Source organism: Corvus brachyrhynchos, unplaced genomic scaffold (assembly GCF_000691975.1).
Source record: "Corvus brachyrhynchos isolate BGI_N302 unplaced genomic scaffold, ASM69197v1 scaffold152, whole genome shotgun sequence".
Taxonomy (NCBI): domain Eukaryota; kingdom Metazoa; phylum Chordata; class Aves; order Passeriformes; family Corvidae; genus Corvus; species Corvus brachyrhynchos.
The window spans coordinates 6,064,599-6,077,665 of record NW_008237447.1 but is presented as its reverse complement, the minus strand read 5'-3'; the positions used below and the strand labels follow the sequence as shown (position 1 = coordinate 6,077,665).

At 38.3% G+C, this 13,067-nt stretch overlaps 1 protein-coding gene across 8 annotated transcripts in view; it reads right to left on the bottom strand.

The window, feature by feature from the left end:
- Window positions 1-2,005: 2,005 nt before the first annotated feature.
- Window positions 2,006-13,067, bottom strand: part of ROBO1 (roundabout guidance receptor 1) — a 704,028-nt gene continuing 692,966 nt past the window's right edge. For all 8 annotated transcript variants that reach the window (XM_008631567.2, XM_017731506.1, XM_017731505.1 and 5 more), the window contains 3 exons: window positions 5,750-6,058; window positions 4,325-4,524; window positions 2,006-3,725 (listed from right to left, as the gene is read on the bottom strand). In XM_008631567.2, the coding sequence (XP_008629789.1) occupies window positions 3,711-3,725; window positions 4,325-4,524; window positions 5,750-6,058 (524 nt within the window). In that variant the 3' untranslated portion in view covers window positions 2,006-3,710. The remainder of the gene's footprint in view (window positions 3,726-4,324; window positions 4,525-5,749; window positions 6,059-13,067) is intronic.

Genomic DNA, 13,067 nt, shown 5'->3' with positions numbered 1-13,067 from the left:
TCAGTTGCAGCTAACCTACTCCTCCTGTACAATTTTTGCAAATACAGATCTAGGGCATATTTGCATTATCTTAAAATAAAAGCACTTTGTCATTTATACATCAGAATAATTACTCATTGGAAAATAAACTCACTGGATAAAAAAATGCTAAAATACATGCAAGGCATTTGATACAATTTTATGAATGTTATTTTAGACCTCTTTCATAGTATAATAGTATTATTTTACTCCAAGTAAAGTCCAATTTAACAGGAACTCATACAGGATTTCAAAGGAAAAACTACAAGAAAAATAAAACGTCTACAACCATGATATTAACTCAGCACACAGAAGCTATGGATTTTCCACTAGAATACTTGCTTTTTCAGGTATAGAGCATAATCAAAACCTCTGAACACTACTTTGGTTGTGTTGGCTTTCCAATCACTTCATAATTCTTTGGGAAATGTAGCTATGTGCAAATGACCTCATTTTACTGTACCTCAATGGCAAAGACTAAACCAGGTGTGTCTCAATATTGACTAGCAGGAGTCATAATTTCAAGATCAAGCTTGTAAATATTTTCCTTAATGACATTGGTTTTGGAAAGACCAGAGTGCACCGAGAACCCAGTGTGTGTGCAAGAACCCTTGACAACTCTGTGACACACTGTTCAAGACACTGCCAGCTACAAGTGAATGCAATCAAAAAACAACCCAAAAAACCTCTTAGGGAACACCCACCAACAAATTTATAACAACTTCATATAAAACCTCATAGGGCAACATTTCCCACTTACTGCTGGCTGAGGTCAGAACTTCCAGTGAAACTACGCAGATGGACATGGATATGGCTGGGGATCCAGCATGGGATTTCCATTTTGTCACCGTGCCAGCAGAGAGTGAAGTGAGTACTTGTTATTTCAGTCATGCAGCACCAGGGTTTCTGGGCAGATACACCTTAGAGAGGTCTGCACAGGTCCCAGTATTGAGATGCAACAGAACACCTTTGGCAGCAGGTTAAGGTTTTGTGCCAAGGGGCTGACACACTCAGGGACTCTTCTTCGAGCTCCACCTTGCCCCCTTCACCCTGCTGTGAGAATGGCTCACCTCAAACCAAAAGGCTGTTTCTGGTGCCAGGAAAGACATTCAGCTGTGCCCATGAAACCCACCTCTCCTGCCTCCTCCAAAGGAAAGGTGCAGGCAGGCCACATAGGTATCACCTATCTATGGGCTCCAGCCTGGATAATGTGGGCTCTAACACATGCTGCTCTGAGGTACGAGGACTGAAGACATCCGAAAAAAGTCAACACAGAAAGGTTACACATTTAACAATTCTACCTAATCTTCCTATGTGCTTCAAAGCTGCAGTTATGAAAAAACCTGTACCTGAGGCTCGTGCCTGGTAAGGCTCTAGCAGTGTTCTGTGGCTAGACAGCAGAGAAGTGTGTCAGTCAAAATCAGCAATTTTTAACTGGGGAGATGGGTAGAGGATAAGGAAAGGGTGATCAGTACGCAGGCTTATGAAAACAGAAGAGTGCAAAAGGGGCCATCACCTCCTTCACCATGATCCACAGCAGGGCTCTGCCAGCCACAGAATGGCTACAGCACAGGCCAGCAGGCAGGTCAGGAAACTTGGGATTTGTGCAGGTCCCAACAAACATATGACTTGTACCATTCATTCTCTTCAGTTACTTGGAACTTACTCCCTTTGCAGACAACGTGTCTCACCCCTCAGGTGAACACTTTTGTTGGTACAGATTTTCTTCATCAGCTCTCTCTGGAAATTGGCAGGCTGAGAGAAGTTTTCATTATCACAGTTCATGAAGTACCCAGAAATCAGATCTTTAAGGCAATCAATTGTAATTATGCAAAATCTTAGGCTGCATCCAGCTCTCCCACCTTGCTCATGCTACTGTAGCTGCATGATTACAGTGGAACAGATCCTGGCTCTTGCCAATAGAAACAAGATTAGAGTTGCCCCCAAAATTATGCTTCAGGGAACACAAGAAATTACGCAGGAAAGATAATGTATTTGAGAACATTTTTAATAAATAATGTGACAAAAATTACTTTTCTGATTATTGGATCCTCAGTATGCAAAATTATGGCTAAAATATGAGGTTTCTTACATGAACATAATGAAAACATTAATCACATGGATTTTTCCTTTAGTACTGCACACCCTTTCTATGGAACCTTTCTTTAAAAATTAGCTAAATGAAAAATTTCAGTCCTCAGTAAACACCAAAACACTTTTTTTTCTTTTTTTTTCTTTTTTTTTTTTTTCATTGGGGCTAGTCCTGATAGCTGTCAATAAACAAACACACATTTTTCCATTAGCACCAATGACAAAGAAATTTTATAATTACAAAAAAGATCAGAAAAATCTACAGACAGAGGACATCATTTGGCAAATTCAATGCAACTAATGCCTCTATTTCAGCTTTAATGATAATCCAATGTTGAGAGAGGACACAGAAAAATTGGTAATTTTCTGTAAGTCCAGGAAAAGTGAGAAGTGTTTTGATTATGGCCCACATTTACGTTTGTTACTTTACCATCTGTCATCATTCAAATATTCCAAATACAAACATAGAGCATTAACAAAAAGATGAAAAATATCCCAAAACAAATGCTTAACATTTTCAATAAGACAAAAAAAAAGATTAATAGTTACAATGGTTTACAAACAAAGTTTAGTGATTGTGCTTTTAAAACCAAAAAAAAAAAAAAGATAAGCAGTGCATTACAAAAAAAATTCATTGCCAAGATCAAACAAAACTTCTTTAAGTGGCACTTCTTCTTTAAGGTGAATTGACACAAGTAGAGGTCTGAGATTTGGGCCAGTAACAGTTGATGATATTACCTAATCATTATTAAAAATGTCCATTGGTTTTCTTTTCATAAGCATTGTTGAGGCTGGAAAATTAGAAAAAAGTTTCAGATAAACTTGCTCATGCTATGATTAGGCAAATAGCAATCACACTGGCTTACCTCCTACCTATCCCAAAGGACATTTTTAATAAGAATGTATTTAATGATGAAAATGGAAAGACAAATCAAAGTACCACAGGGGTTTAAAATGAGTACATATTTACAATAAGAGCCACCTTGTCCCAAATTAATTTTACTTTCATTTGTCAAACTGTATCATCTGCAAAAGGTTAGCAAGAGACTGGCAGAAAACAAGACACACAGTCTGTATTAAAACTGCAAGATACCATTTGCACTGGCTGCAGACTACAGTGAAACCCCGAGAACCACAGAATGTTCTGCAGCACGTTCACTCTGGGGACCTCTCTGATCGCTGCCGTGTCACTTGCGCTGTTACCGACTGGCTCACTGGTGAGCAGGCAGTGCACTGAGCACCGCCTCGCTGGGGAGAAACCTTGGAGTGCCAGGCCCTGGCATTCCCTTCTGTTCTAATCCTGAAGCAGCAGCTGGCCCAAGCACCTCGAAGAGCAGCTTCCCTGCCTGCTCGGGCAGCAAAGGTGATGCGCTCATGGTTACGGAATAGGCGAGGGCCCTTCCTAGTGAGGAGGGTTTACAAAGAAAGAATAAAACAAAAACTAGCATTCTGATGGCATGAGGAAAAAGGAAAAATTGTACACTCTGATTGCACTGAACATTATTTCTGGCGTCAAACATCATCAGACTTGAGGCATCTTAAGTGATTTATTTTTTTTCTGATTAGATTTTAAAAGCCTGTTACAGTACATGTTGTTGTCTTCAGCTTTCTGTTTCCTGTATTAAAAAAAAGAGGACAAAAATTACTACATGTTAAACTTTTTTATTTAAAATTTGGTTTATATACTTCTTAGAGATTTGCTACCTTTAAATGATAATTACTAATTTTAATTATGCACAGCAGTGTGACTGTATGTTGGCCACCCTATCTACAACCAGTATTTAAATTGAATCAATATCATTAGGCAGAAAAAGAAAAAAGTTCATGTCTCAATATCTAATAAAATCTACAATGATAAACTGTCAAAAGATGTGAAAAGCAATGTCATGGTATTCTTAGATGCTCTAGTTCTATATTTTCAGTTTTGAAAGAATCTGGGTAATGTGCTCTTCAAAATACTGTATTTCTGCAAGTTCTGTTCCATAAGTTTTAGCGTGGTGACAATTACATTATACTATGTATTACTTGGTTTTTATGGTTTTGGCACATTCTTGAAGTTTATTTACTTGGATTGGGCACAACATTAATGGACAGCTAAATGCACTTATTTTCCTGAACAGAAATATTTCTGCTTCTAAAGTGTTTTTTCCTGGCATCTGTCTAAATACAAAACCAGCCTTATTGCAGTCATCTTCAGTATTAAAACTGCAGTTACCTCCATCTCTTCTTCTTCTTCCTCTTCTCCTTGTTCATAGGCTCCCAGAACTTGCATTTCTGCAACATTCCTTCGGGCTAGATTTGCTTGATCCCTCTGTCTGCCTCCTGACCCTCTCGATGACATGGAGCTGGAGGAGCTGGGATCTCTCGGATTATTTGATGTTGGAAACGTTGGTCTAGAATATGGCAGGATGTCCTCTGTATAATTAAATGCACACATTGTTATGTTTACAAGCCCAGAGATAGTGAACCTAAAATTTCTGCATGCAGCTGATTTACTTTTTATGATTCTCAGGAGGTTGGAAGTGATGCCTGACAAGAACATGAAATATGCTGCTTCCATAACAGCATTACAGAAGCTTTCTCAAGGAAATTTATAGTCTTTACATGGTAACGTTCACCACAGAAAAACTAATTCATGATTAGTGTCCATTTCATTTCAATTTAGGATCCCTGGTCTGTGTTCTACAGGAAAATGAAAAGAACCCCACTCCCTGCAGTATATATTCAATGTGACAGAGTAAGAGGAAATGAGAATACACATATGATACAAGGAACTCAATCCACCTAAATACTGGACCCTGCATTTCTCAGGCTGAATTTGAGACACAATTAGTCACCATGCTTTAAAATTTCACCACTATCCTCTGTGGTAGTATTCTAATAACTTTTCTCTGTAGCAATCCACTGTAATCAAACTTCTATTCATGCACCCATTTAACCAACTTACTACCCAAATTCCCCTGATATTATCCCTAAATACCTGTAGGTAGAAAGGACCAGTCATTTGTATCAATCTGTGCTCTTAGTGAACACTTGGCACGTTCCATTAATGAGTAAACTTACCACTTTCCATATATAAGAGATTACTTTGCTCAGGGCTGGCTCGTATAATGCCATGCCAGTTAGTATTTATAATTAATCCACAACTACTAGGGCTTTCTTACTTTTGAAACAGGACCAGGCATCATTCTGGCCCTTTTGTCCTCTACAAATTGGCAAAATGGGCTAAGTGCTAATCCTTTTGTAGAAAAGTTAAGTTTCTTTCTTACAGATCTACGGTCTGACTTCACTCAGTTCCCTTATAAAGCAGATCATAATGAGAAACATTAAATATAACTAGACTACAAGTGTGTGGTAGGAGCAGGGACACTGATCCTTACAACTCTTAAGGCATATTTCTTTCTGCTTTCCCCAGCATTAGCTTTAATACATGATGGGTCTGAGGGCAGCAAGATAGAAAAAGAATGTTTTGTAAGCTTGTAATGAGCTTGTATTTCTGTTCTCCCCTAACAAGAACCTGCCGTGTGACCCACATTAACACTAGTGGCAATTCAGCAGCTCTAACTTCTCTTCAGCAGCCTGCCAAGTTCCCAGTGACCAACACCCAGCACCCCAGATAACCCCGAGCGGGCAGAATGACCTTGAAGAAGATGAGTTTTTGCTGGTGTGCCGTCTCGTTTTGGTGCTTTGCTTGCTCGCAGTTTGCCGTCGCCGGGCTGCTCCTGGGCTTCCCTGCGCTCCCCCGAGTGCGTGCGCCCGTCGGCATGCTGCCTGCCCTCCGCCCCGTCCCTCCCCTTGTAGCTCGCTCCTTTCCTCTCGGCCGACCTGTCTGTCCTCGCATCCATGGCAGCGAGCTTGGGCAGCACGACCGGCCGCACCTCCAGCTGCGCCTTGGACTGGGCCGTCGGGGATTTTATGGCTGGAGGTGGCACAGGAGGAGGTGGCAAGTCTAGGAAGGTGAGAGAGAAGAAGTCATTGCGGTGACATCACGCACCAGTGAAATGAAGAAATAATATTTAACTTGAACTGAAGAAACAGATGCTCTTGGTTATTTTCAGCCCTCCCTCTGCCCTTCTCTCTCCACCCCAAAAAGTATTATGATACTGTTAAAACTGCTGATGGGTATTTTTTCAAAAGCTTGAGCTTTAAAAACACAAAGGAAGACCTCTAACTGCCTTTTCATATCACAATATTTTCTTAAAAGCCATTACTGAAAACTGCAATAAACTTTAGGCACTTGGATATTAACAACACCAGTTATGGGTATCAACAAAGAGTTAAGGATAATAACATATCCTTCCTGATATTTATCATATTTTGCTAAGTCCATTCAAGAATACAGCAGCTTGTGCTGCAGGTGCTCAAGGTCTTCAGTGTAGTGAGCATTAAAGCAAACAGGCTGGGATGTAAGAATGTGTATCAGATGCATTGCTGACATATGCAAGGATAAACTATATGTGGTATTGCACTCTTCTTTTAAAACAATAGGTTAAACTAACACACATATCCTTGGTGTCTGAGGGTATGTCATGACATACTAAAGAAAAAACCACAGTCAGTCAATGAAGTAATAAGCTCTCAGAAAAAAACAAAAAAAGAAGAAAAGACACACAAAGACTTTGAATTTGGGTCTGTAAATTAGCACAACTTAAGGGGTTCTAAAATTCTGTATATTTTAAAATACTATTTATAAAACACACATATAATTTACTTAGTTATATTTTTCTATTCTTGCATTAGGACATAAAACTAGAATATGTAAAATGTTCATCAGGATACAACAGTGCTCTGTGGAATGTAAAATGTGAAGAAAAAAATATAGGAGCCAAGCAAGAAGTGGCAATACAAAAGCAGTTCACAATAAAGCTGTAGGCACAATTCACAGGGATATAAGAGAACAACAGGTTAAAAAAAGTGAGATGTGGTTAATATTCTCAACTGAAATTACTAGAAAAAAACCCCTTCACTATTAAAAATTGTAACTTCAGCATTTTGTAATAGTGTGCATTTCTATTTCCACAAAAATCTGGAAGCAGCTGTGTTTTTCAAACACAATCACTATATATACAGTTAATTCTCAGTCTATTACAGAGAATATTTCAACTGACATTTACATAAAATGGGTCAAAAATAAAGGTAACACTCCTGAGTAAGACAAAACAAGTCTCTAATATATACATATAAGTTCAGATATGGCACATGCCAGACATTTTTGAGAGGTTTTCCAGTGACACAAAGCATGAGTGACTTGAATCTGCCCTTTGGAAAGGTGAAGCAATGCAGAATTCAGTGCTCTGCAAGCTTACTAGGAACCATCAACCACGTTCACCTGGTGACATATCTTGGAATTATCCTTGACCTGTTTTAAACAAGACAGGAAATTTTATCAATTGGCTGGATTGGAATGATGAGGAAGAAAGATATCAAAAGGTATGGTTCATAAGGTTGGACATACTTCAGGGAAATGATATCCTGCTGCAGTAACTCCACTGTGTTGGTGGAAAAAAACCCAAAACAAACCAACCAAACAAAAAATCCCATCAGGGTAGTTTGTTTGTTGAACTTGAGCAGTTAGGGGAACATCAGTCTTGGAGAGCAGCTAAAGGTAAACAATTGAAATACTGAGACTTAAGTATCTACTTAACACTCACTATTTGCAGATATATTTTAAGAAAAAGGACTGTCATTTTCAAAACCTAAGAAGGCATAATGTAAGCTTGGATAAACTAAGTGGCTGAATCAAAATGAAGGGGAGGTTTAGACTGGAAATGCTCTTTACCCAGAGAGTGGTTGGGCACTGGAACAGGCTCACAGGGAAGTGGTCACAGCACCAAGACTTACAACATACTTGTCAAGAAAGCACGGGATCAGTTATGTTGCATTCCTTTGTTATCTGTAACTGTTAAACATGGTTTAGAGAGGCAACCTCTGCTCAGTACACAGCCTCAGCAGTGAAAGTCTGTAATTCCAGCCATCAGAGTAGCACTCAGGCTACCTCTTCTAAAAATGGCCTGCGAGGTCCTGCCACCAAAGAGCAAACCAAACTACTTCTACTGGGCTGCCCAGCCCTGTAGATGCAAATTTGAATTTCTGGATCACAAAGACCCACAGCCAGATGATCTTAAGTGTCAATATCTACTGCAAAAAGTGTTGGTCTGAAGAAGTATATAACCTCTTACAATTCAGCAATCACATGAAAATTCACGTGAAGTCTGCCTAAGGTCTCAGAGTTGTGTGTAGTATGCTCCTTGAAAGCCCAGTGCGTAAGACCATGTCAATCCAGACTAAAGCTTATTGAGCACAAGAACTGTTCTGCAAAAGCAAGGCTGGAGATGGACCTCATCTCTCACAGAACACTGATAGTGATTACAGAACTTGGACAAGGCTTAAAAGATAACACAAATTCTGAATTAGCCTGTGGAGATTCCAACAATACTTTCGTTCTTGAGGAAAATTTCCTTCTCACAGCATGTCTTCCCTCCGAAGAGGACACACTGATTTAGAAGTGGATGAAGATACTCAAACTCAGAAGTGTAGGCTTCTGGAACCACAGATGCTTTTCTTTAAACAAACTCTTGTTGGATTTGTCCTTATCTCAACCCTTTGGGGTGCATGTTGGGCACTAAAAACTACTGTCATGGTTTTAAACCCAGCTGGAGATGAATCTCCTCTCAGCTGCTCACTCGACCTCCCACCTCTCTTCTCCCACCCCAGTGGAATGGGGAGGAGAATCAAAGTAAAACTCGTATGTTGAGATAAGAATAGTTTAATAATTGAAAATAAAAGTAAAATAAAATAATAATGGTAAACAATAATAATAATGATAATAATAAGGGAAAAAACAGGTGATACACAATGCAATTGCTCACCACCCACTGGTCACCCAATTGGTCACCACCCACTGACCAATGCCAGACCCCCTTCCTGAACCCAGATGGGCCCCTCTGGGTAAATCCCCAGTTTCTATACTGGACATGATGTTCTATGGTGTGGAATATCCCTTGGGTCAGTTCGGGCCACCTGTCTGAGCTATGCTCCCTCCCAGTTTCTTCTGTGCACCTCCTCACTGGCAGAGCATGAGACAAGGAAAAAAAAAAAGGCTTTGACTTAGGATAAACACAACTTGGCAAAAAACATCATCACCACCATTCTCATTCTAAATCCAAAACAAAGCACCTTAACAGCTGCTGAGAAGAAATTAACTCTACCCCAGCAATGCAATATCATGTGTCTCAACATGCTCCACTAACTTTCTCTGTAATAAAGCACTGAATAGCCCTTCTCTTGAGCCTGCTGATGTAAAGGGAGCGTAGATATCCAACATCAGCCTTTTCAGCCACCCTAAGAGCCAGTGTCCAGCAGATGTGGCTTGGCGGTGCACTGGATAAATGAATACCAAAGGGAAGGAACATTCCTGTAGCCTATAAAATACAGCTTGGAACAAACTACTCTGTTCAAGAATCCTATCTGGCTACACAGGACAATGAACAAAGTGGTGTTGAATCTTGACTATGGAAAGGGAAGATGCATTGATATAAAAAGTTTCATAAACTGGCAGCAGCTCTATGGTACAGTAATAACTAAAGAAAATTGATATTCTCTTTCAAGAACATTTTTGCAACCTGCAGGGAAACTATAAAAATCTTCATTATAACACAGTACTTCTGACAGAGAAGAATCCTTTACAGAGGAAAAAAAAATCCCTTTCAGAGGTCAACACTATTACACCCCTGTGGTATTTATTTTAACAGCTCAGATCACAGAGAAAATCCAGATTCAATCTGCCTCCTCGAGTACAAACTGGCACACTTCTTATTAAAAGCAAAATGGAAGCTTCCATTGTAAGGAATAAAAAATAAATCACAAAGCAACATCAAACCAATACAAAGAACTCAGAAGTATTTGTTAAAGGTCAGCTGTGCTCACATGTTTCATTCATGTCTATGTATTGCTGTTACCCTGCTTCCCACGTAACTCAAACAATTAATGGATGCCATTTTGTAGCACAGCCTACAGCAGAAACCTTCCATGTGTGTCTTTTGAAAGGAGAGACCATAATTTTCTAAATGAGAACACATACAGGAACCACGGGATAAGCAAAACAGTATTGAGGAAAAATAATCTGCTAAATTAGTTTGATACTAAAGTGGAGAAGCCACAAATAAGCACAAAAAAATTGTTAAGTAGTGACCAATGAGGGAACTAGGCTTCATAAGACAACTCTCTCTTTTAAACTCTATCAGCCTGCAGATTTTCAGAGTCACACCCTGAAGAAAACAGCAGCTACAGATTCGATGCAATACTGAAGACGATCCCTGGAAGTTTTCAAGGCCAGGCTGGATGGGGCTCTGAGCAACCTGGTCTAGTGGGAGCTGTCCCTGCCCATGGCAGGGGGGTTGGAAGCAGATAACCTTTGAGGTTCCTTCTAACCTAGGCCATTCTATCATTCTCTAAGATACAAAGTGACTTTTTTGCCTATTGCACATTCATGCCGGTGTGCAAAACTCAAGATTGTTCCTGACTTTAAAAAAACTTAGACAGCATTTAAGATTCCCAGACATGTCATAATCTGAGCTATTATTCATGTACTGAAGTTGTTTTCATGCTTTGTCTCTCAAGAAATATGGCTCACACTGTACAGAATAATTGGATGAACAAATCAATACAGCAAAACCCAAAGTGATGCATAAAAGCTGAGGGCTGTTGCTTTTTTTTTTCTTTTAAGTACATTTGCATAATTATCACAACAATTTTCACTCCAAAAAACCTCCCTCAAGTAACAAAATCAGTATTTACAAAATATCTCATAATGCACTCAGAAGTAAGGACTGAGAAGAGGGCAAGCATCTGAAAATTATTAAAATTCAATAACAAGCTGATTTTTAGCAGAGGTAAGAAATGCATTCCTCCTTATTTTCTACCTTGCTAAAATTTGCTTCATACAGAGTAGATTTTTTTGTACTGCACAGGCAGAGGGAGACAAAAGTACAAATGGTGTTGGCATGCATAAAGGCTTAACATTTCCAAGTGAATATTCGAGGAATATCTGGCAGATGTTCAATTGCCTTTTGTGAGAAATTCAGCTGCCCTCACATCATGTGATTGATAACACAGCTAAATAAATCAGTTACAGTCTCAGCCAGTTAGCTGCAAAACTGGTTAGTATTTTTTGTCACTCAGAGATTTAAAGAAGCATCAGGATTTAAAATCTCATGTGAACTGTGAATGGCATAATTTCTATTGAAAGACCTACTGAATCAGAACAATGGCAAAGTACTTTTATCCTTTTTATCTAAACACTCACAATTCTGAGGGCTTGTAACAACTGATAAATCAATTCAAGACAGTTCAGAAGAGACTCTCATATATATATATTTAGAAAAAACAAACGTATTTTTTAAAGTTTGGTTTTCTAAATTAAATATGTAAGTAGGTCAGACAAGGTTGAGAAGGAGGGTACATCTGCTAGTTGGTTCTTGTAATGCATTCTTAGTAAACTGTCTTAAAAGGCTAGATGAAGAGCAATTAAAAATGCATACATTTTAATCCTTACCACCTACTGAGCAAAGATTTTTAGCAACAAATATGAAGAACATTTCACTGCCTGGATGACTGTCAAGGAACAAAACAAGTGAGCTGAAATCCCATCCCACATGAAGGAGCAACTGACTTGAACCAGTGCTCACAGAAAATACATAATTTTTACTACTTGGACAATGCAGAGTAGATCATAGAGCACCCTCCTTTATTTAAAAATAGGTAGTAGTAGGTCTTTTATTGCTATGTTATTAAGAAACACACACCTTCAGAAAGACCAACCTCTTTCACAAATTTTTCTGTATGAAGAAAATAAAATAGAGAATTTTTTAAGACATATATATTGCTATTGATAATACTCCTAGCATTTTCAACCATTCATGAAAATCTTTAATTTATTTATATATCCTCCCTGTCAACTAATCGTTTAAATTCTTCATTACACCCGTATTTCATAGAAGTGTTAGCAAGTAATAATTCAGGTAATTTGGGAACAGTAGAAAATTCTTTATATACAATTCTTTAAAATTCCATTTTAAAGGCTGAGAAGGTAAAGAAGGAACGTATTTTTGTGTTTTTAGTATTTCTTGAATGCTTCTGCTTTTTTCCCCCTACTACTGCAAAAACATGCATGTTCACTCATTATGAGGAAAAAAAAGCAACTCTGTATGAGGCACTCCTTTATAAAAAAGATAAATAATAGTGTAACATCAATCCAGTATAAAAACCTAAGTATATCTCAGAAAGGTCAATTGTGCTGAAATGTTTCATTCATGCATCCATATGACTTTTCTCCACCTAAGGAAAACAATTAGTAGATGTTATTTTATAACTAATTCTGAAGGGTCACAATATTCTAGATGTGGCTATTAAAGTGAATGGTTAGAATCAACAGTAAGGTTCCAAATATGCTTATGCAAACAGACTGAGGAGAAAAAATAATAATTAAAAAGAAAAAATCTAAACCAAAAAAATCCTTCAACCTTTGAACTGGATCTTATTAGATCTGCAGGAATTAAAGCCATAATTTGCTATTCCCTGAATGACCACACTGTATTTCACTATAAAGAGGTTAGTGGAAATTCTTACTTAATTAGAAAATATGCTGAAGTAAGCAGGTGCTACATAACACAAAACAAATATTGATCATGATTGTCAAATCTATATTGCAATATTTAATAACAATGGCTCTATGATTTAGCTTTGTATAACTACTTTGACAAAAACCTGTCATCAAATACAGGTCCATCTCTCATTTATCCCTGTGTTAGAAGCAAATGGCCACATAAAACACCTTTATTTATTTATTTCTGATGTCCTAGCTATTGTGTTTGTATTGAGGCTTGATGCTTTGCCAATTACTCAGTTAAGAGCATTCTCTTCAAGAGAATAAAAGCTGATAAAATGTCAATAAAATCCTG